At 49.4% G+C, this 24,347-nt stretch overlaps 6 protein-coding genes; 4 read left to right on the forward strand and 2 right to left on the reverse strand.

The window, feature by feature from the left end:
• Positions 1–447: 447 nt before the first annotated feature.
• FFUJ_01064 (related to RNA helicase MPH1) lies at positions 448–3,726 on the reverse strand (the record flags this gene model as incomplete). Its single annotated transcript, XM_023568097.1, has 1 exon — positions 448–3,726. The coding sequence occupies one exon, from the start codon at positions 3,724–3,726 to the stop codon at positions 448–450; it is 3,279 nt and encodes a 1,092-aa protein (XP_023424470.1).
• Positions 3,727–4,994: 1,268 nt separating this feature from the next.
• FFUJ_01063 (related to mRNA export factor MEX67) lies at positions 4,995–7,182 on the forward strand (the record flags this gene model as incomplete). XM_023568108.1 has 3 exons in its annotated part: positions 4,995–5,483; positions 5,643–7,085; positions 7,138–7,182. 3 exons carry the CDS (start codon positions 4,995–4,997, stop codon positions 7,180–7,182), a joined length of 1,977 nt encoding a protein of 658 aa, XP_023424471.1.
• Positions 7,183–10,707: 3,525 nt separating this feature from the next.
• FFUJ_01062 (uncharacterized protein) lies at positions 10,708–12,942 on the forward strand (the record flags this gene model as incomplete). Its single annotated transcript, XM_023568119.1, has 1 exon — positions 10,708–12,942. The coding sequence occupies one exon, from the start codon at positions 10,708–10,710 to the stop codon at positions 12,940–12,942; it is 2,235 nt and encodes a 744-aa protein (XP_023424472.1).
• A 4,642-nt stretch (positions 12,943–17,584) lies between these two features.
• FFUJ_01061 (related to transcription factor NUC-1) lies at positions 17,585–19,581 on the forward strand (the record flags this gene model as incomplete). XM_023568130.1 has 2 exons in its annotated part: positions 17,585–18,085; positions 18,148–19,581. The coding sequence occupies 2 exons, from the start codon at positions 17,585–17,587 to the stop codon at positions 19,579–19,581; spliced, it is 1,935 nt and encodes a 644-aa protein (XP_023424473.1).
• A 480-nt stretch (positions 19,582–20,061) lies between these two features.
• On the reverse strand, positions 20,062–20,528 carry FFUJ_01060 (uncharacterized protein; the record flags this gene model as incomplete). XM_023568141.1 has 2 exons in its annotated part: positions 20,062–20,359; positions 20,428–20,528. 2 exons carry the CDS (start codon positions 20,526–20,528, stop codon positions 20,062–20,064), a joined length of 399 nt encoding a protein of 132 aa, XP_023424474.1.
• A 1,668-nt stretch (positions 20,529–22,196) lies between these two features.
• Positions 22,197–24,229, forward strand: FFUJ_01059 (related to CDC14-dual specificity phosphatase; the record flags this gene model as incomplete). XM_023568152.1 has 2 exons in its annotated part: positions 22,197–22,659; positions 22,716–24,229. The coding sequence occupies 2 exons, from the start codon at positions 22,197–22,199 to the stop codon at positions 24,227–24,229; spliced, it is 1,977 nt and encodes a 658-aa protein (XP_023424475.1).
• Between the last annotated feature and the right edge of the window lie 118 nt (positions 24,230–24,347).

The following is a 24,347-nucleotide window of genomic DNA, read 5'->3' on the forward strand; positions in this document are numbered from 1 at the left end:
TGTATTTGCCAGCTAAGCTCCCAACAAGATGCTCTTCTCTTCATCTCTGCTGTGCGCCGCTCTCGCGCGTGTTTGCACGCGGAGACAATCATGAGCGAGCGGGCGGTCGGTGAGCCTGGCAGATGCGTCGGGGGCGGTGGTGCTTATAAACTGGGTTTCTGAAGTTTCGAGATGTTGTCACATTTTATGTTCGATCATCATATATATAGACACACGGCTGACCAACACACAGGATCTGCACCAGTGAGTGGTTCGTAAGGTATTGACACGATCAGGATAAAGACATGAAACAATGACATCCTTACTGCGATTCGCCCATCCATCAATTACTCTTTCAGATAGTCTATATAGCTTATGTATCATTTGTCATTACATCATGATGCGCCTCTTCTAGTGACTTCTCTCGTTGCCAATTCCCCAAAATTCTTCGGCAGGCCATCGTACGAATCAATCACTGTCGCTCTCATCCACAACAGCTCGCCGTCCACGTGCTGTGCGTCTTACAGCAACATCGTCGTCGGAAAAATCCTGGGCTCGTTGCTTCCCAGTCATCTTCAGGACTTCTCCGAGGTCTGGAATATCATCACTCTCCTGCGTACCTGGGAATTGAGTCGGCACATAGAATGGCTTTGTTGATTTACCATGGGCACACTCCGGAGTGGATGTTGATGAAGCGGGTGGGGAGCTTGTTCGTAGAGAAACGGGCTCCCTCCCACTCGACATCGGATGATTATCAGAAACGATGAAGTCCAGAAGATCTTCGCCGTTGTCGGATCCATCAGTCTCAATCATATCGCTGTCGCGTTCACAATCATCACCGACTTCGTCGCTGTTCAGCCCACCTTGCTTCTGCCGAGGCCTTCGCTTCCCTTTCGATCCAGACTTGCTGCTTCGTTTTGGTCGCCCACGGCCTCTAGGTATGACCTCGTCCTCTTCATCTTCGTCATCATCTTCATCATCCTCTTCAAAAAGGCCCTCATCCACCATGGAGCCAACAGCAAATGTTTGTGGTGCTAAATCGGATGACAATCTCCTTCTTTTCGCACGAGGTTGCGCCTTTGAAGGTGGCTTTCTATTTTGTTTCTTCGTGACTGGCGCCTTCGCTCCCATTCCTTTCGCTTTCGTTGTTGGTGTTTCGTCTGCTGGTTCGGTTTCAGATCCAGATCCAGCAAAGGCGTGTACTGGTATTTCCAAGTAGTTACTCCTATCTTGGTATCGACACGGCAAAACCAAGCTTTCTGGATCATGTGCCATCTTATGCCACAACTTGACAAACCGTTTGGTGCGTATCCCATGCTTTAGCTTAAATACTGGCCTGAGCTGCCTCTGCAGTTCTGGGTGCGCTGTCATATCGGGCATATCTGTCTCCTCAATTATGCTATGATTGAACGGCAAGTTGCGGTATGCTCGGTTGAGCTCCTTAAGCTCTTCATCATCGAGCAATACCTTGCTGAGTTCTGGCAATGTGGCGAGGTCACCCAGCTCCGGGTTGTGTTTGTTGCTTTGTTGTTTTGCTTTCCCACCAATCTTTAACAAGCTCGCCACACTCTGAAATCCTGTCTCAACTCCGTCAGGCATATGGAACTTTTTCGGTGGCTTCTTCTTTCCTGCTGGTGCTCGACGCTTCTTCGGCTCCGGCAATGACTGGTCCTGCGTGTTTTCGATAGGAATGTCAACGTGTCGTTTGTCCACCTCGGGTACAACCCCTCTCGGAACGATTCGTGTCGAGAGATCAAATCGAAAATTGAACCGACTTCCCTCGCAAATCAATGTTTGCATCTTTTCGTAGTTGTCTTTGGATTTGGCAAATTGATCCTCTTCCTTGCCACGCATGAGTAGCAGCACGATGTTACCCGCTCGTTTTCGGCCAGTTCTTCCCATTCGTTGCAGCATTCGAATTGGTGATGCCGAAGAATCATAGCATACGATTAGATCGACCTGTCCGATGTCCAGTCCTTCTTCTCCGATCGAGGTAGCAACGAGCACGTTAAAATCACCCCTCTTGAACCTATTGATTGCCTCAATTTGCTGTGCTTGTTTCATGCCTTCTCCTCGCTTGCCGTCAGCCTGTCCAACAAAGACACTGGCCTTGATAAGAGGCTGATGTTTATTCAGCATGCGCACAATATCTTCAGCAGAATCTCGGTATTCACTGAACACGATTACACGAGTAGCCGAATTCTCACTCTGATCCATGAAGTGATTCAACACTGTATCAGCCAAGGCTGTGAGTTTGGGATGTCCCACGAACCCTTCCGTACGAAGCCATTTGGAAATTTTATCCATCATCTCCTGAAAATTAGAATCCTGAATCAGTTGGCGCTTGTACTTGGAACCCTTTTCTCCTTTGCCTTCCTGTTCGCTACGCAAGTCCACAAGATTGTCATAGAAAGGCTTAATACCGTGGAAGTTTAGCAATTTTATCGAGTGTGCGATACTGGTAAGAACGCTGAAGACAGCTCGCATCATGTGTTGCACGCCCTGGTTCGCATGCCTTCCTCGAGAAGCGAACCATTCTCTTTGGGATTGCATCAATCCGTATGCTGTGATAGCCATCGGGCTTCGTCCAAACCATATATTTTGCGAGCTCAGCTTATCCGTCATCGGTTTCAGGGCCTTGGTGAAAAGTTCGCTGACTAGGATCATTTCGTCGGACGGATCAAGGACAACCTGTTCGATATTCCTCTGATGAACATACTGACGAATGTCTATTGAGTCTTCTGTGCGTATTTCGCAATGAGATATGCCTAGGTTGTCAATGACTTCTTGGACTGTCTCGATTTTTGAGCCAGGTGTGGCAGTCAATGCTAGTACTCGGAAGCTCTTGGAGAATCGTCGAATGAGTTTTGTGACCTTGGCATACGCATACTCTCCAACCGCGCGATGTGCCTCATCGATGACCAATAAAGCTATGGATTTCGGATCGGCATATCCGTGTGATATATCATTTAGTAGCGTCTGGGGGGTCATAAAAAAGACTCGACGTGATTCCCACTCATCAACACGGAGAGCTGGAGGGATATCGCCCGTCAACAGTGTTGTTTCAGACCGGGGGATACCCGCAATATTGTAGCAAGCATCGACTTGCTGTGCCACAAGGGGCTTTGTTGGAGCGACGAATACTAGCTTGGCTTTCTTGGTCCATCGATAGAAGTTGAGCATGACGGTTGCAGCAATAAAAGTTTTCCCAAGGCCAGTTGGCAATGCTACTAGCGTGTTGTTAAACAAACTATTTTTAACGATACTGAATTGGTAGTTTCGAATAGCGCCTAAGTTGGTGGGATAAACCCATGTCTGCATTGCCTCAGTGTCAACTTCATGGTGAGTTGGTTCTTCTCGAGGAAGATCGGCGCGGAACACTCTTGTCGCTGCTGCGGGCTGTGAAGTGTGCGGGCCATCGCTTGATAGCGAGCCGCCAAAAAGGGTTGTCTGACGCCAGTTTCCGGAACTTGTTCGATTGAGCCCTGTTCGAGGGGCTGGACCAGCCGAGGCTGCTACGGACACATTCGATCTCGACTGTGGCTCTGGGGATGAGAATGCATCTGAGGGGAGATCCTCCAATTCCAAAGCTGCCACAGCTGCAGAGTTTGGCTTATTCGAGGGTCGCGATACTACTGCATGTGAAGGTTTTGTGTTGCCTTGTCCGTTCATAGAAGACGAGACTTGATCAAGAGCGGTAATGAAGTCCTCATCAGCGATGTCATCGTCGAACTCATCACTGTCCATCGTGGCGAATAAGTGTAGTGACGCGCGGCTTCTCGGGTATGCAGTGGTTTGAATCAATAATTAAAACATTCTGGGCGATGAGGCTGTTTTTTCCCCTGTGATAGTTGTTCCGTGACAAAAACCAGGCACATGCAGGTGACTGATTTAGCTAGGTAACGAAGGCAAGGGCGCGTTGCCGATTTCCAGGTCGCGCTGAGCAAAAACGCGATATCACGTGATTCAAGACATATCTGAGGTATGTACGAAGTAAGGTAGGATCTTTCCAGCTTTGACGATGTCTTAATTCAGGTCCAATATTCAACTGTAAAGTTAGCAGGTACCTGGTAGGTTGGCTAGCTAAAAATACATCATCAGGCCATCAATGCGCAGCATTTAGAAAGCCAAAAGGTGTACGCAAAGCCTTTCTCGTACTTCCTTCAGAAGCACTTACTTTTTGCTATTTACATGTGAACCAAAGCATATAGGTACCCAGTGTCTTCGTATGGTACCTACTAAGGTAATCTACCTGGATGTAGGTAACTACCTAGTAGTGATCCTTGTTTTCCATTCAGGTTCCGATTTTACGCTGTTCAACTTTCTGGTAAGTCAACCGCTACCCACCTAATTAGGCCAAATCAGGTAGTGAGGCTGCCTGGTCGAGTGCCTTTATGCTCGCCAGGGTTAGTGGGGCCTTTGTAAAACGTCACAGCTTGCTTCGCGAAGAGAACTTCTTTGTCTTCTACAACATTTTTCCTTTTTCCTCACGTATTGCCTCGTCTCCGCATCACAAACATCGCGGAGCTTGCGCAAAGCTTCGTCATAAATCTTCGGCTCTCACTCTCACGCCGACAGAGACAACCCCAGCGAATCGTCGCGTCTTGTTCGTTTCAACTCAATACGATACACAGTCGCACGAATCTCGACCGACCTACGCACGCTTATCCCTGCATTGGTGCAGACCATATCAGGCTGCGATCACCATCTGAAGGAATTGCGCTTGACGGCTCGAGGCTTGGATTATCATCTGCTGCATCTCTGACTAGCTCTGGTCCCTTTCCTCAACCACGAACTCGATCAGCGTTCGGCATTTGAGGTTGTGAGATCACCAAACGGCTCCCACAAATTCACAACTGCAACAATTTGCGCTTCTGATACCACGCTACAAATAAAAACCACACACAAAATAGCGGAGGAGCAGAAACCACAAAACTACGAGCAAGACTACAAAAAAAGAAAAGCACAAGACAAAAAACATCTACTATCACTATCTCGAACCACTACCTACCACTATGGCGCCTCGAGGTCGTCAGAATACCAGCGCACGCGAGACTCGCAATACGCGCAAGCCAGCTACCACCTCCAGAGGTGGGATTCAGAAGCGCAAGGCTGGTCGTGTTGATGGCGATGGCGATTTGGATATGGACAGTGCCGGTCGACGTGCTAAGAAGACTACCACTGCCGACATCAAACCTACTCGGTCCAGTACTCGAACTTCAACACGTGGCGGCCCGTCCAAAAATGCTCAAAATGTGCTGAAGCATTTGAGCAACGGCACCGCCGCTTCCCTTGCCTCTCGCATTTCAAGTGCTTCCTCTGGCAAGGGTCCCAAGACTCGATCCCAAGACATGACAGGCCTGACGGTTCTACGAGTCGGTGGTTTGAAAGAAAGCAAAGCAGCTAGCAATGCTGGAGGAGGTGTCAACGACCTCCTTGGCTTTATGGAGAGAAAAGCTGGTTCATTCCGAACTGGATCAAAGCGAAAAGTCGCCATCAAAAAGGTATGTATCGTCATTGACAGGGCTCCAGGTGCGGAATATTCGACTCGGCTTGCGAGATTCGGAGAACTATTTATCGATCTACCATGCATCCTGCTATATAATTATACACCCCCGCACCTCAGCTGATGCTATTCAACAACGCCTGCTAACTCACTGTAGCACCATACAGTCGGTGACTACGTCTACATAGGAGCGAGTGGGGAGGATGCTTCCGAATTAATCAAGCTCAACACGTTTACGTTTGCTGGTGCGCCTTTGGAGGTCATCGAAGTGGACGAGGTCCCGGACAGGGGCACGGCAATCGAGTCCAAGACTACTCTAGAGCTTCGTACCAAACTTCAGGAAATTCTAAGTTCTCGGTACCTTGGCGCCAACAAGCTTCTCAATCTTGATGCCCTTGCTTCAGACGCAAACCTCGTCACTTTGGGCATGTTTGAGAGTCGAGAACGTGCTCTGAAGACATTCAGGGGGCTCATGGCTGTCTGCGAAAGTCTTTTTAAGACGGATAAGGAGAAACAAGATGCAATCGAGAGTATCAGTCTGGCAAACAATAATATCGATGATGTTGGCCAAGTGGAAGTCGTTGCTACAACTTTTCCTCGTTTGAAGAATCTCGACATGAGTGGCAACCAGGTGGCTTCAATGCAAGCACTCCAACCATGGAAGGGCAAGTTCAAATACCTCGAAACCCTGTTCATGACAGGGAATCCCATCGAAACCACAGATCCGAGCTACCCATCAACCCTTCTGGAATGGTTTCCCAGGTTGCAGAACATCAACGGTACCCAACTACGCACCCCGGAGCAGATTGCTGAGCAGGAGGCTGCCCTTAGACCGAAGCCAATTCCCCAGAACGGTCCTGATTTCAGGGATGTCGGTGGTATTGGCGAAAACTTCCTCTTGGAATTTTTTGCGGCATATGACAGCGATCGCCCTGGCCTCGCGTCAAGGTTATACGACGAAGACAGTCGATTTTCTATATCGGTTGACACACGAGCAGCTCCGGATCCCAACGCTGCTGCACCCATGTCTTGGGCTTCGTATATCAAGCTATCGCGGAATCTGACTAAAATCACCATGCCGAACCCTCGCATCCAACGACTCTTCCGTGGTGCTGCTAGCATTCAGGATGCTTGGAAGACCCTTCCCCTCACTCGACACCCCGATATCAAAGTGGAGATCAACAAGTACATCATGGATTGCCATCCTTTGCAGGGACTTGTCGACCCCAGCGGTCAGAGCTCCGGAGGCGTCGATGGCTTGATAGTGGCAGTGCACGGTGAGTTCGAGGAGCAAGACCCTAACACCAATGCGACGGGAAAGCGAAGCTTCTCCCGTACGTTCGTCCTTGGGCCCGGAAAGCCAGGGAAGGGGGTTATCCGAGTCGTTAGCGACATGCTGTCGCTTCGAACATATAGTCTACTCCCCAACGTGTTCGCGGCGCCTGTCTTAATTCCTACTACGGCACCAGCCGATCAACACCAAGCAATGATCACCGAGTTATGCAAACAAACGGGCATGACACCCCAGTACTCCGAGATGTGTCTTACCCAAGTGAATTGGGAATTTGACCAGGCTTTGGTGATATTTAACGAGAAGAAGGTATGGGTCTCATTTATCATGATAACGGGTACGGAAGACTAACAAGCTCCAGTCACAACTTCCAGCTGAGGCTTTTGCTACGATGGTTGGCTCATAGGATGGCTGGCCCAGCATCGAGGCTGTGGACCCAACTACGGCAGGACGATACGGAAGCACGCAATGTGTTTAGGGTTCTCACAAGATTGGGGAGAGAATGGACGGGTATATCAAAAGGAGTGGGTAGAAATTAGATTAACAGCGATGGTTTGCAGCACTGTTGGAGTTGATTGGTCCATGCGGATATTTGTATCATAAATGGTTATAGGCGATACTATTTGAGATTCGGGTCCAGGAGGACTTCTTTTTGGTGGGGAGAGGCAGGCAGTTTGCATAAATATAATGAAATACCGTCACAGATTGAAGACGCTATATATTCTCTTTACTGTGGAGTATAAAGTGTCGGGAATGAGATGTAACAATTGTATCATGGGTCAGTTTTCGGCTGCAATCGTGCTCTGATGCGTGACAAGTTATGGAGGAAGTATCGCGATTGAATAGCCCTAGTAACCTACCTAGTCGAGCAACGAATAATTATAATGTACGTATACACTTTCTACCTAGTACATTAAGAATAAACTAACAACTACCTTACCTAAGTGTTGTTTTTGGTTTTCCCGTAGGCAGTATAGGGTAGCATCAACCTATATGCCATTGGGTACATGACGATTGGTTTCAGGCAGCAGTTATTTAATTATTCGATTATATAATGTCTGAATTACTCGTGTTTCTGGCTAGCCTGCTCATTGCAAAGAGTAACCGCTACCATTGAGTGGTCTCCCCGTCTACGATTCGTTAATGAGGATAACCCATGGCTATACCTGAGATTTAACAGTTTCATTGCAATGATCCTAAACGACTTGGTGAATTATGCCCCACCGGAATGCTAGACACGTTCACTGGTACAAAATATACAGTCGTTACAGGCGACAATTCATTTCGTAATACAGTATACCAATGTTTAAATGGGAAGGTATTGCATTAGCCACTAAACTTATAGAAAGAGAGAGGCATCAATGCAATATTATTCACCTTCGCCTCTAACTTAGTCCTTCCTATCTGCGAGGAGGTTAGTAGAAGTTACCGGTGTTATAGCGAGCAGAAGACGCATGGATATTTTCCATGTCCAAATATGTAGACAACTAGCTCAGTCTGACGACATACTGCTCTTCCATCCGTTTAAAATAGACCAAGATCATAATACGGGGGTATCACCAGGGTATATGCATTAGAATAAATCGTCGTCTGAAAGGACAATGAGCATGAACAATTAATTCATAAGTTACTCGCCGATTTGTATGTCCCAATTCCAATACATATCTATAGTAGGTATGTTCACAAACGGCTCACGCTAAGGCCGTTTTTGCTGAAAATCGTACACGAGAGAAAATACCTACCTACATGCAGGTTCATGCGAGTGATTCGAGAAGGGCAGGTGAAAAGAATTCAAGCTCTTATTAGCCCCGATAGGGGACTGGGGTCTTCAGGTTGTGTGCGCAATAGCGCGTTTCATATCGAGACTTGTGGATTTAGCCTAGAATCCCAGCTAGCCCAGCGAGCACTTTTGCTGCAACAATTGGCGACATAGTAGACATGGCCAATTAAACGGGCGAGTCTGTCCAAATTAGATTCAGGTCAGGCTGGCCATCATGGGCGTCATTATCACTGATACCCTTTGACTCTCAACATCAGATACTCCGATCCACATAGCCCAACGTGTGTGGTATTGTGTGACAAAGGAACGAAGCGCAACACAAACGTGTAAACAGCCCAAGCAATTCAACACGAAGTTCAATTCTCGTATTTGCTTATCTCTACTGGTGGCCTCTAGTCTTCGACCCAACGGGCTTGCTACGGGTGCGAGTTCTAGAGAGTGTGGTCTGGCATTGTACCTTACGCAAGTAATTGCCTAATACTTGACCATACCAAGTATGTGAGATATCCATTGCATTACTGCCATGCATATCTTATGTAAAGCCTCCAGGTCCCTACAGATGCGATACCTGAATACCATGCCAACAACTTTTCTACTATATGGTATTGATATTGATAACTCAGTACGGAGCACTTAACGTTTATATATCATCCCGAACCTATAACGTCTTCGCTTGACTGACAATAGTGACGAACTTGTGAGCTTCAAGTGGTTGCCCCTATTTTAATCTCTTCAAGCCCAGGGTAGATGCACGGGCCGCGCGCCTCTTTTTAGAACAGACCTCGCAAGTACCCCTGATTCGAGTGGAGGCAGTCCAGTGGGTGCTACCTATTGCTGCCCTGTAACATTTCACAATGCCGGGAGGGCTCTGAAATGGGCATTCCATGCCACCAATGGTATGTCGCATTGGCTGTGAGGAACCCCTGCCACTGGGCGTCAGGAAGCGTTTGGTAAGAGTTGCACCAACCAATAAGAGGCCTTGACCCCTGGGCGGGAAGACCAGTCTACCAGCCTCTTGTGGAGGGAGGAAGGAAGGGGCCCACTGTACCTGCAGTTACTGGATTTTGTATGGATCGTCGCTGGCTGCTGGACTGGCGTCTCACTTCTGGTCTCAACTCCGCCACTGCCCAAGCTCACGATACCAGGAGAATCGCAACAAATCACAACTTGGAATCAGCAATTGCCAAATCACAGACGGATAGCACGCCCTGGAAGTGCACCGAGCCATCGTCCTAATACCACGTTAAGTACTAGCAAGATTGCTCATGGCTCGTGTGGTGCGGTGCGGCGTACTCAGTGGTTGCTTGCAGGACCACGAGCCTCAGACCCCTGCTCATTTGTGTCCGTCAACTCAGATCCATGACATTTTTACCTGTCTCTGAGACTCCGCCTTGAACAAGGTCACCCCAGTCACGGCTCTCCACTACGAGCTCGTGTCATACGTCTCGTCCCCCAGCGCTCGATTTGCTCTCTTCTCTCTCATTTCTCCTGGATCATCTGCTTTGCTTTGCTTTTGTCTGCTCTTTTTCCCGCGCTTGTCTCTGCCACACCCATTCCAGGCCTCGCAACACCGTCTGGTACGATCACGTCGAGGTTCACTGCCAATCGTCGGACTCCCTCCTTTTACCTATAGCGCCAAATTGCACGCTTGATTTGCATTCCCGTCGTTTGGCTAGAGAGCGATATCGAACAAGCGTACGACAGACATCTACCCTCCCGAACCGAACACCTCCTCTGTCGCCCTCCAATACAACTGTCACTTCGACTTTTGAAGTAGATCGCAGCGATTTCCTCCACGTCTGCGTCTTCTTTTGTCAATCTCGCACCTGTGGTGTTGAGAACTCAGCCACCTTTCCACTCCTTTCGACACCAACACTTTCTTGCTGCATCCGGCCAGCTCTCCCCAGGCATCGGGTTCATCAGATTGTCGTCACACCTTACCCGTGACGACTTCTCTTTCAGCGACGTGTGCATTCTCTTGGCTTTCCAAGAATTGAACTTCCTTTCTGACAGCCTTGACTACTGCTCGCTTCTGACTTGGCCTTTGATTTGCGACGCGAACGCCAACTGACCAACTTTCGAACCCATCATGCCATCGAAATCATATTAATTTGTTCTCAAGATTGTGATTGACTGGGAATCTTTTTCGCGATGAGTTTACCTGAGCCGCCGTCCTCACTGGACAATGGTTGCTCTGTTGTCCACGACAACACCCTTTATGTTTTTACCCCAACTGCTTTCTTATCGCTACCACTTGAGGAGGGTGCAGAATGGAAGAAGTTGAAGATGGGAGAACAAGTTACCGGAGGAGCCTGTGTGGGAACTGATGCAGCGCTGTTCGTCATCGGAGGTAGTGGTGGTCAAGCTGACTACAATGGTCTGCAAAAATACGTTTTCGCCGACAAGAAGTGGGAGACACTGCCTATTGACGACACAGCCTTCCGAAATCTACAACACCACGGTGCTGCCTATATCAAGAATACCGACCAGATAGTCGTCTCTGGCGGCAGCCAGGACGGCAGAGAAACGCCTTCGGATACCTCACGATACTTCACCGCCTCGGGACCATATATCCTCCAGAGCGCAGCGGGATCTGCCGCGTCTGTCAATCCCATTCTTTTGGCCTGGTCCGACGCCGAAGTCTGCCTGCTTGGTGGTAGTGACTGGAACACGCAAGTTTTACTCTTCAACGCCGCAACAAGTTGGAGAACAACAGGCATCACACTGTCCACGCCCGTCGCGGCTTCCAGCAAAGCCATGATTATTCAGGGAGATGATGGTTCCAAGAGTCTTTATGTTTTCGATCTCTCAGCCAGTCCCAACAAAGTTCATCGCTATGTTGTTTGGGGTGACAACAACGCACCTGGCCAAAATGCTGTGGATCAAAACGTGAAGCGTGACCTGTCCCTGAATGATTGGCCTGAATATAACTCGACACTAGCTCCTACCTCAGCACGCTCCGATTACTCGATGGCCCAGGACTCGAATGGCAGAGTTGTGTTTGTCGGTGGCAACAAAGACGAGCCTCTCGCCTTCTTTGACATGAAGGAGAACTCCTGGCTTGATGCCTCTAGCATCGTAGGTGACGAGTCACAGAAGATTCTCTCTGCGGAATCTACCACCGGAACCAAAACCAGAACCAGCACCACCAAGACATCATCGACTGAATCATCCACAAAAACCAAGTCTGTCAGCAGCGATCTGTCATCGACATCAGTGACGTCGACTACGGCAACAGCTACCGACGATGCATTCTCATCGGCGACCATCTCTGATTCTGGCTCTGCTACCAGCAGTGACATCGCGCCGGTTGGCGGTGCCAGTAGTGATGACAAATCTGGTCTTAGTTCTAATGCCATATTGGGTATCACACTGGGCACGATCTTGGGCTTCATCGCTGTGCTCATCGTCATTCTGTTGCTCTTGCGCCGCCGTAAGAAGACCCGACAACCATCGCCTGAGAACACGCAGCCCCGGCACGATTTCCCCTCTGATGAGAAGGATCCCATGGGGCTTGGCGGTGGCCCAGTGTCACCCTTCCGCGGTCACCACTCCAACATGTCGCAAGAATCATTCTCATCAATGGCGATTTTAATGGGCCGTGCTGGCAAGAACAAGCCTGGTATGTCTCGCAAGTTGAGCAACGGCACCAACCATAGTTCCGTCAGCACTGAACACAAACAACTCAAATCTACCATTGGCAAACCAATCCTGCAGGAAATGCAACATCCTGTATTACAAGGGCAAGACACTCGCGGAGTGGCTTTTGATCCAACTGTTGCTGAGCCTCGACCTCGGAATGGACCCCTCGAAACACAGGACGGTTTGCGAAGGAGCTCAGGCTGGAACCGATACTGGTCAGGCGGTAGTGCTCTTCAGATCCTAGGATTCGGTTCTTCTAAGAGAAACACCGTCGGCTCTGACAGTGACTCACACTACTCAGATGCGATCCCGCATCGAAACCCCCGCGTTACGCAAGATTCAGCAACTGTGCCCCCTCTAAACTTTGAATTTCGTCCCGAGATGAACCGAGTCAATTCTGGAAGCCCTGTCGTCGCCGAATACAATAAGAACATCCCTTTCAGAGATGGAGTAGCTGGTAAAATCGAGCGCCCTATCTCAAAAGCATCCTCCGGCTACTCCAGCGGCATCCCCGAAAGCGTCAACGAGACATGGGACCCTGATCATAAAGACAAACCCTGGGGTACAGACCGAGCGACTAGCAGCATTTACAACCCAAGCTTTTACTTCGGTGCACCTTTGTCTCCACGGGTCCCACCGCCCCAGACACCCCCGTCTGGAGTAAGCACGCAGCCTCAGCTCGCAATGGCCTCGCAGTCATCAGATATGAGCTGGTTGAACCTCGGTGACCGCTCTCGTCAGTAGAGCAGCCGCAGTTTTTATGAACTGATGACGTCTTTAAGTTCTGCATGCACATTGTGAGCTACCAAGATACCCCTATCGTGCTTGGCACACGTACCCCTTATAAGCGAATAGTCGTTTCCAGGTTAGACCCATCGCTTTGAGCACACATAACGCTCTACCACTCTCATTCACTATCTACATCTCGGTGCATGTACATAGCGGCACGCACTTGATCACACTCACTACTCCTCGCAGACCTAGTGTCTTTCCGAGAGAACCTATTTTCCTTTCTTCTTTCTGATAAAGTATCGCATGAACCGGCATCGGCGTGTGTATCAGCCGGCTTAATCTTGCTCGTATTCATTTGTGTCTTTTTCTTGGCGCCGCTTTCATCCTGTACATTCTAGACGCGGACCCGGGATTGATCGTTATTTCCCGTCCTTTTTTGTTTCGATCGTTGTCGTTATTGTTGTTTCTAATGATACCACCATCTCCTGACGTATGTAATTGGCTAGTGTAGCAAGAAAAGGGGACCTGGAGGGGATGACTAAGATGATGGAGATATTGGATGGGGCCAAAAGAGATGCTGGGTTGAGTTGAGGTTTGATGATGAGAAGGGGACGTGACTGCTGGCCGAGGTTGAGCGGCGGCGGTCAGTTTTGTTAGCTCTTGAGTCATATCTGGATGTGAAGGGAAGCTGGAGGAAGCCAGAGCTGTAAAGCCGAAGTTCCTCGAAATCAAAACATTTGCACAACCTTGTCCATTCTGAACCTTTATACATGTGACTTGTGTGTTGTTTCAAATACGGCTTGGCTGAAGTATGAACTGGCCATCTAGTTACAATGTTGAATCTTGTTCAACGGCGAGCTGTGGTGAGGCTAGTTAGACCAAGGGCGCTGTTGTGTGATTTAATTCCCCATTTATTCTCACGGTCATGGAGATTGTGTGTCATCAGCACCCTCGTCATGTCCAGGACCTGACTGATAGCAAATCCATAGTCAGATATTGAACTTGCCGACCAAATGAAATGAATCTCTGCACACCATTACCAGCATCAGAGTTTGCACAAGCGACGGGCCGAGCCTTATCTTGTATTATCATGACCACGTGCTTCATCAGGCAAACGTAGCTCACGCTTATTCTTATTCTGGAAGTGCTGTCCCCTGGGAAGAAAGCTCATGGCACGAAAGTTGGTCACGAATCATTCCTAGGCGATCATTCAGCTACCTCTCGAACGAGATCCCAACTGCCATTACGCACAGGGACACACCTACGAAGTGCGCAATTGTAGAGTTTTCTGCAGCTTGAAGCGGTACGACGCCTTGGGACATGCCTCCCTGTATTGTTGAGCCTCACCCCCAGGTTCACGTGGGGACATGTTAATAAGCGAGGAGCTCGGTGAGTGTTTCTGGTAAGTTGCCTCACGGTGGGCAGGGGAATAAGAATGTTTGGCGAGTATCACGACATTATGACAAGTGGAATCAAGGGTCCATGAAGTTGAAAGGTGAATAGACCTAGATTCAAGGAGTTTTGCTTATCATGAATGTATGAACGGAAGATGTAAATTTGCTGTGTTAGACACAGTTGATGAAATGGGTGAGCAACACCCTTTGTTATTAGTTCTCATACCATGCAGTTAGTATAGTAACGGAATGAAAAACATAACAATAATTTCTTTTCTGGCCTTTTCCTACAAAAGTGTGAAACGCTAGATACTGCTGGTGCCGAGTCGCACCAGTCACCATACCCAGTTTGGACGAGCCTGAACATCACAGGAACATGAGAAACCCCCAGAGGCAGTCGCCTGTGGTAACCGTCTTGGTTGTCATTAAGTTCTCGTCCAGTGGGCCCCAGAGCCAAGCGAAGGATAATGGCGTTTTCAGGGTCTTGTTGGCATGGATCCTGGTTAGTGACGATCAAGCGGCTCATTGAGTTTGAGAGATTTTCTCAGCCGCTTAGCTGGTGGCTGTGTTTCTTTGAGATGAGGGTTCAACATGACTGTAAATAGAGACTGGACGATTATGAGCCAAAAACGAGGAAGGGAATCACGTTTGAACCTAGCCTCGGATGCTAATAATCCTTCTGCAATGCAATGCAAGGCACAGTTGATAAAGCTTTCTGCAGATTTCTCCGTATCTATCACCCCTGAGGCAAGACAATCTGAGCCTCAGACGTTGAACCAAAATGTCAAGAATAACCAATCTAAGCTACTCTAAATCTATAGGTATTAAATTATATTAGAATCTACTCAAGTCTTTTTGGTATTTAGGATAGAGGTCCTAAGTTTTCTTGCCTCTCCTTGCTATCCCACGGAAGATGCTGCCGAGGGTGAAGGGTGACCCTGGTCGTCGGAGGAGGGTAGTCAGATTGGGAGGGAATCATCCGGAGTAATGTTGAATGCGGAATACGAATAAATGAATATGAGTGGATGAAGTTGGATGAAGAGGCTCAACAAGCTTCTTTGCACTACCTAAGTAGGTGAATGATATTGAAGAAGCCAAGGTCCACTGCAACGCGAATGAGAGCCATACAACTTCTAAGAGAATAGGTCGGTACGGAATACAATGCGAGGAAATATATCGTAGGTACTAGGTAAGTTATGTTCATTCTGAAGAGTGATGATCAAGTAACGTCTGAAGCTACCTTATCTACCATTAGTATAGAGAAGTTGGCTTGATTACAAAATTCGGACGAGATGCATTCTACCTAGGTACAAAGGTACATGTTCTGTCTACTGATCCCGTTTGTCTGTCAGATGGAAGAGAGAGCCATGAACACATCGGTCGCCCAAACAGAAGCTCAAACATGTCCAGAAACTCGGGGAAGAATGGATCTGACATGGTCCCCATGCAGCACGGCCAAATTCCAATTCTGGTAGGCGAGTCATAGCCCAGCGATGAGTTTTACAGGGCCCATTACGGAGGAGAAAGCCTACCAGGCTAAACCAGGCGGATATCCACCACTTAGAATTGTCCGCGGGTAGGGTACGTTTCCCCCCAACGAACTGAGGAAACGATGAAGTCGGGTTGCGTTGATAATATCGCTGGGTCAGCAGGCAGGTAATATAAAAGTCCAGAACTCCTAGTAAAACTCCCAAGATAAGTGTCAGTAGGCCAGATCTTTCTTCGTGTATTCAAGATACTACACATCCATCCTTGGACATGTATCAAGAAACTTCTTGCTGCTAGGTTAAATAAGTACCGAAGTATCCCGATATTCTTCCTTGGAGCCTCTAGTCTAGGTAGTGACATCCCACGCTGGCGGCAGCCACAGGTGTCGCAGAGTCCAGTCACATGAACAAGAGCATGTAAAACTGGAAGAGATCGAACGGAGATCCAGATGGAAAGTATCATGTGAGAGAAGAAAGACAATAAGAAATGCAACTTCAACTCGGCTCTGGTTCATTATCCTCGAGCTCAGTAGTTAGTAGTATGAATCTCAGACAGAAAACCCACCCCGTGAGCCATGCTCGTGAAGGTTCTTCTGGCGTCTGGCCCTGGATGACACCAAAGAATGAACTGCTACACCAACCAGATACGGGCATTGACCCCTGCCATGGAATGACCCTCCCACCATCTCCCTTGACGATATCCTGTAATTGGGGATCCCCAGCTGACAATGTCCTGCAGATGGAGGGGACATCCCACTCCCCAAGTACTAGTACTTACTGGATCCCTGCTCTTTAACAAGTCGCTCGATGGATTTGCCTGGCGGAATTGACAACTGCTTTTTTCATAGTGACAGCCCGACAAGAAAGTGAAGGGGAAAAAAAGCGACAGCCTCCAGTTCGTTCACATTAAGCACAGGGCAAGAGAATGGTGACCGGCTATTCTCCACCAAAACCTAACCTATGGACCGTACGAGAACCCCACTCTCACCTACCTACGGGTAATAAACTCCACTCTGTCGACAAAAAGTCTCTCTACCTACCTACATTCAGCGGTTGAAAAGAAAGGCAACTAACTGCCTGTCGCCCGCCCACTTTGGATGAACCTACCTTAGTACTAATGGTACAGTAGTTGTGCTAAGGTTACCACTATACGACCAACCACCTTTGGTTTGGACTCTTCGATTTAATTGACCAAGACTCGACTCGAATCAGTCCGAGTTTAATATTGGCTTGTCTCGTCTTTCGTCCGTGTCCAGGTTCCTCTCTCACAGTTCATTGGCATCTACACCTACATATCCGCACATCGTTTCTACAACAGTCGACGCTCTCCCTGGCCCTCTCATCACCTTCTGCTTTCGCTCAGGTCAAATCGTCATCGTGGTCTCTGCTTCCAATTTCGGCCCCATCACAGCTCTTTTGCGGCATCGCAAGCTTTTCTCGTCTCTGCGCCATTGCCAAATATTACCATTGCATGTATCTTCGCCGATCAGCTCGCTACTCACCGACCAAGTCCGACTGGAACGCTTCTTGATACTGTATCTCGACTGTTTCTATTCTGTAAATATCTCTCGTCACCTCCGCTTGGTTTCAACTTTTCTCCGCTTTTGGTGCTGCTTCAACGACTAGTTCCATCTTGCGCAGCCTTGACTGGCGCAATTCACGACTCGCCCGGCTGATCAGATAAAACTCACTTGTAATTGCCTCTATTTGACCAACACCCGCCGCAACCCGGCCATGATGAGTTCGACGGCATGGAACGGGCAGGACCAGACAATGGCCTCGACTGGTGAGGACGACTTTCATCAATTCCTCGACATGAGCAGCATGGGAACTTTGGGCGATGGCATGCACTTCGACTTCCAATCTTTCCAAGATGGCTCTGCTCAGGGTCTGATGAACCAGGCGCGAGATGCCCCCGACACAATAATGACCGACTCCGATAACTCAGGCCTAATGTCTACACCAAACACGATGCCCATGTCAACCTCTACCGTTCAATCAACCATTCCCGCGCACATGATGACGCCCGCAAGCGATCCGATTTCTAGTATCGACGCCCAGATTCAATATCTCCAACAACAAAAGTTCCAGCAGCAGCAGCGCCAGATGCAAGAGCAGCAGGTGGCTTTCTTCCATAATCACAACCACTCAGTGCCCCCTACACCGCAAAGTCTCGAAATGCCCAGCAGTGGACAGTTCTATTCACAGGCTGAGCAGATTCCGACATCAGGTGCCTACGACAGAAGTTATCACCAGCGCATGAAGGAGCAAGATGTAAGACTCCAGTCCATCACCAACGCCCGCCTCTCCATGTCATGTTGCTAACTTGGTTCTAGATGGCATTTACACCTCTCGTTTCCCCCGCAGTTACCCCTTTGGACCCCAACTTCTCCATGGACAGTGGCTATACTATTCCCAGCGCCTATTTTAGTCCTCTGACTTCACCAGCTCTCCACGCGCAGAACGACCCCTCTACAGTCTACGATCCCCGCCTTACCAACACCAACAATTCACCAATCGATGTAGATCTCGACAGATCGGCCGCTCCCGTTACCTCCGTTTTGGACTTGCCCAAGAAGGCTGCAAGAAAAAAGACCGCAACCAAGACACGGGCAAAGGCTAGCATTCGAAGTTCTCCCATTGTCAAGCCTCAGCGCCGGAAAACAGGTCCCAGTCCGGCCATCGTCTCACATGTACTCAGTGAAGTTGAAGAGAACAATGGCGCCTTTCTTCCTATGCCTGCGACCTCTACCGAGACCTCGGCAGAGGAGAATTCATCGGTATCCCCTGAGGCCCTCTCGGAGATGCCCCCACCGCCAATCCCTAATAGGAGATCGACCAGCAAATCGCCATATATCCAAGCGCAGTCGAGCAACCAGCAGACGCCTGTCTCCGGCCCTGTCGATTCACGTCCAGCTCCAGCTACTCCCGCATCGCTCATGAAACTCCCGGCATCCAGGGCAAGCAAGCAGGCAAATGGGCCTCAAGAACCGGTTGTGTCTGAGCATATTGAATCGCTCGAGTTGCCTGAGTCGGTCTCTGGCAAGGCCATGACCCCGGTCATATCGCGCTCTTCCGTGCAGTCTCCTTCTGTGGAACCTATGTCTCGTCGAGGCTCGAGCTTTCAGCCATTGCCATCACCAGTATTCCCCAAGGCTTCGGGATCTGCATCAGCAACTGCGAGCCCCCAATTAGTTCCCGGTTCGGCAGGCCCATCCGCACGGAAAACTCCTCAGCTTGCGCCTCGGTCAAACAGGAAACGGTCGACGGGTTCAGTACATGGTTCGCCTGCACTGTTGCCTCGAATATCCCCTAGCATCAAGCCTCTTCTCCCCGGCACACCCGGTATGACGCCAGCGGAGAGTGCTGCATCTCAATTGCTCATGTCGAAATCTAACTACCAGAATATCCTCGAGGGCAACAAGGTGCCAGGCGTTTCATATCCGAGTGAGCTTTCAACAAATCTCACATCAAAGCGAACGTCGCACAAAATTGCAGAGCAGGGGCGCCGTAACCGAATCAACTCGGCGTTACAGGTCATGGCTGGATTATTGCCTGGTGGAGACAAGACGAATCTTGCGGATGAAGGTGACAAGAAGGATGGAAAACAGGCGAACGCGCAAAACAGCAAGGCCAGTGTTGTCGAAAACGCCATTGTGCACATGAAGAGCCTTGAGAAAGAAAACGGCGATCTGAAGAAAGAGGTCGAGGAACTTAAAAGACGACTGGAGGGGCTGCAAGGGTCAACGGACGATAAAGAAAAAGCATAACAAAGAGGATCTGGGTGCATCTCGTTCACCACATGATATACTCAGGCGCTGAGCAGGCGGGAACTTCCCTGGTACATAATTGGATAGGTCTGGCACATGATGGGATCAACTCTCTCCGTAATATCCTCGAGGGCGGCAGCGATTTTTGTTTCGGCGTTTTGCTTGGGGTGTTGAATGGGGCGGGATACTAGACGGGTGCCTCTGGGCCTAGATGGGCTTGTTGTAGAGTGTAATTGTTGAAATCGCTAGAAGAAGCGATGGATAACCTAGCAAACGAGGGATTGACGGCCTCAGAAGGGTAGTGGAGCATGGAAATACCAGAACTAAATAACAAAGGACAAGTTAACAAGCACATTGATGCGAGACATGGGTCCAAGCTCCGAGATGTCGACGAGTGACATAAATTAGAGTATGAGTGTGGTGAAATAGTTTGGCTAGGGGTCTAGAGCATTGTTTATTGTTGTGTGATATGGATGACTGTTATTGTTGATGATCAAGAACGTCAGTATCTAGCTGCTCCATAACCTCCACCACAAGTTTCAAGCTCTCCATGAAGCCGTTGACAGCGACTCGGAGCATTCGATTGGTTGTGGCCCTGTACTGAACCTCGAGAAGCTGGACATCTGCATCACCACCAGACGGAGAGCCATGCGTTGACGTCGGCGCTGGGACAACGGTGAGCTGTCGCCTAACGAGTGGGGAGAGTTCAGGGTCCACCTGAATGGCCTTGAGGGCGGTTGTGGCCAGTCGAGCGGTGGGAAAGGGGACGTTGAGGACACTGAGAACAAGGGCAGGGGTCAGCGAAGAGAACGAGAATAACAACAACAACAACAACAACAGCCAGACTTGGCCTTAGTAGCCTCAGACTTGGGGTCGTCATCGTCACAGGACAGGGGGTGGGTGGCTTGCATGGAGCAGGGAAATTCGGGATCGGGAATGGCGGTCATGGTTGTGATTGTGGCGGAAGTGGTCACTGCTTTGGTAACGACGTTCTAATCTCTCTTGCTTGTTGTGATCGATCTATTCGTTTCCCGATGCTTAAATATTCTGGTCGTGCGGTAGTTTTATAATGACGATACTAGCGTTGACCTTTGCCGTGACAAGGAATGGGGATCTAGGCCGGAAATCGCAAGGAGGAACGTCAACCCCTGACAAGATTTATGATTTGATTCGATAGTGAAGAGCGTCTCTTTTGAGATAGTTTGAGTTGCTTGTGAGTATGTGTGAGAGGATGTATGTGTATTTGAATGTGAGTGAGGTGAGTTTGTGTGTGACTCTGACGTTGAAAAAGATTGGAGGTTTCTGATAGATGCGTGGGGATGAGATTGATTGGTCGTGGGGGAATCCTTGAAAGGAACCGGGCGGTAAATTCTAGACCATTGACGCTGTGGATTTATGACACAGCCACAGAAAAAGCCACAGCTGGGGATGGTTCAATCACAACAATAACTGTCGATAGAAGAATCTAATCACTTGGATACCCTTGGAATCTGTTGCATTTGTTCCCTTTAGGAAATAAGGCCTGCAGTTTTAATTGCAGATACTGCTGGTGTAACATACACTACCTTAGTTCGTCAAATTCCCCAAGATGAGAGCGTTTATGCTGTGAGCTATAGCTGTTTACTCCGTAGTTTGATATCATAACAAGTCTATCAAAACAGAACTGATTACCTATTTGGGGTAAAGTACTTGGGGTATTGAATAGAGGCAATTGCGGAAACAAAGATACCTAAGGATATGACCTTCACTAATTACATTATCTACCTACCTATGTTAGAACGGGTTTTATTGCCGTGAATAGAAGTCGCGTGAGGAACAACTAGAAGGGCTGGCTGTTTAATACCTACCAAGATCAACGTCGCGTGGGACTTACAGCTGGGGCTGGGGCTGGGGCTAGACTGGAGCTGGAGCGGAATGGTATGTTGTGGTCCAGGGCCCGGGCCAAGTTAAAAAAGGTCACTGTTGCTATGGCAATGGCACCAAGGAGCAACCTGTTTCGGGCAGGGGCCAAAAAACAACGACAATCGCCCATACAAAAGAATCATTAGCCCAGCGTCCAATCTTACATCAACATCGTCAACCAAGAACTTCAATTCTTTTCTCTTCCCCAGCTTTGCCTTCTGGCTTTTGGTGATTTCTCCTGTCCGCGCTGGAGCTGGACTTGAAGACGCCCCCCTTCTTTAACCTCACCTGTTAACGCCAGCCTACCTCACCTAAACTACCTTGTCTTTTTAGCTCACTCAGCGCTGCAGCTTCCCGTTGAGCTGTCAAAGGCAATTCATCCCCGGTCACCGCCTGCTCTGGTCATTTGTCGCTCGTCGCATTGAGACATCGCCGCTGCTTCAATTCATTGACTGTGTATATCTTGCTATAATTCGACATCTTCCGACTGCATTCGAAAGCTCCTGCCCTTTGTTTTCTTTTTTGGGTCAGCAACAACCTCTGGACGGTCCCACCCCAGCCTCCCTGAAGCCTGAAGCCGAAGCGCAAGTCAATATCAACAACATCCAACAATAACAACATGGCTCCTTCTACCAGGCAATCGCAAAACATGGCGCAGATAGTCGAGTACATACCAGGTAAACTTTTGCTCTCTACAACACATCATTCATACAATGGCCGCTTGGCTTTCCAGGGCCATGTCGCATTGTTATCCTTTTCAGTTTTCGCCGCTGCTCAAGGCTGAACCTTGCTTCGTCGACATCAATGTTCACAACATGCTTCTGCCTACATCGTGGCTAAACTATATTTCAGACCGGCTTTACCTTGCCTCCTACGTCCATCCCCCTACGCCAGACACGCCGTTTCCTTACCCCGAGGAGCCTCAGCCAACTTCTCCCAAGAAGCGAAGCCAACGAGCTGCTGCCGGTGCGACCCCGCTCGCCGCCAAGTCGAACCGACCACAGCCATGCTATTTCACTGTCGACGATACTCTTCTGTACAACGCTTTCCACCATGATTTTGGCCCTCTGCACATCGGCCATCTCTACCGATTCGCCATCCAATTCCATGACATCCTGGGCGCAAAGCAAAACAAGGACCGCCCCATTGTTTTCTGGAGCGCTGCTGACCCTAGAAGTGAGCCTTTCCGTGTACACCTGTACGAAGCGCAAAGAAACTAACACCAAGCCCAGGTCGCGCGAACGCCGCTTGTATGCTCGCATGCTACATGGTCCTCATACAGAACTGGCCTCCCCATCTGGCCCTTGCCCCGATTGCGCAGGTCGATCCTCCTCTGATGCCATTCCGAGACGCGGGTTACAGTCAAGCCGACTATGGCATCAGCGTTCAAGATGTTGTCTATGGTGTGTGGAAGGCCAAGGAGGAAAAATGCTGCGATCTAGACAACTTCGATCTTGACGAATACGAGCGTTTCGAGAGAGTCGAACACGGTGATTTCAACTGGATCACTCCCCACTTCCTGGCATTTGCCTCTCCCCAGCATGCGCCGGTCCAGAAAATCACAGAGGGTTCCGATCTGTACCCATTGCTTCCACGGACACTAGCCGCCGTGGATGCCCATCCCAAGTTGCCAAAGCCCTTCAAGAATGTGCTGAAGCATTTTTCCGAGAAGAACATTGGCCTGGTGGTCCGACTTAACTCTCAACTCTACTCCCCCTCGTACTTTGAGGCACTGGGTATTCAACACCTGGACATGATCTTTGACGATGGCACATGCCCCTCGCTCTCAACTGTCCGCAAATTCATCAGACTCGCTCACGAGACCATCACTATCCGTAAGCAGGGAATTGCTGTTCATTGCAAGGCTGGCCTCGGCCGCACAGGTTGTTTGATTGGTGCCTATCTCATTTACCGACATGGTTTCACTGCCAATGAAGTTATCTCGTTCATGCGCTTCATGCGACCCGGCATGGTTGTTGGCCCTCAGCAGCACTGGCTTCATTTGAACCAGGGCACATTCCGCGAATGGTGGGTTGAGGAGAGAATTGAGCGCAGACTCAGGAGGGAGATGGCTGCTGCAAACCCTATCCCCAGCACCCCCATTCGTGCCATGCAAAAGACAACACTTCGGAACGGCCAGGCTTCGACACCCCCCAACCGAAGCCCCTCAAACCGTACTCCGCTGAGTGAAGTTGACCACGACCGCAATAATATTGGGGTCCAGGAAGACTATTTACCAGCTCCTACACCCGGCCAACCGCGAAAGACTGCCAGGGATCGCCATCACCCTTACCAGCGCTCAACTTCCAACGGACTCGCTGTTGAAGAGCAGCGCACCGTTGAGCAAGAAGCTGAGTACATCGCGACGCACAGCCAGGCTCACGGCGGAGAGTCTGATGAGGAGTTGCATTTGCGCATGCGACGTCATCGTAAGGCGACCTCCCAATCACCGGCTCGTAGTGAGAAGACACGCTCGGTTAGCCAGACGACAGCTATCTACACCATTGACAATGATGCTTCACACGACGCTGAGAACATTGGCTCTGTGCGAACGAAGCACGTCGAACGAGTTGCTAGTACCCCTGGCGTTCTGACAAAGGTTCGCGGCAGCAAGCGACAGGGGGAGTCTCCTCTTCGGGCAAAGGAGTCTGCTGGCATTCGAAAGACCAGCGGCAGAGTAGGCAGCGCCAATCATGGAGCGTCAGTGACGGCAGCTTCGACGGCCCGTAAAGTTTCTGGAGCTTAGAAAGCACCAGCACAGCGAGTCCAGCCGCTTCAGCGTTCCAACGCGAAGCGTAACAGACACTTGTACGATTCCACGTCACGATCATGATTCACGTACGACACGGGCAATGTTAACGTCT

Source organism: Fusarium fujikuroi, chromosome FFUJ_chr01 (genome assembly GCF_900079805.1).
Source record: "Fusarium fujikuroi IMI 58289 draft genome, chromosome FFUJ_chr01".
In the NCBI taxonomy this organism is placed as follows: Eukaryota; Fungi; Ascomycota; class Sordariomycetes; order Hypocreales; family Nectriaceae; genus Fusarium; species Fusarium fujikuroi.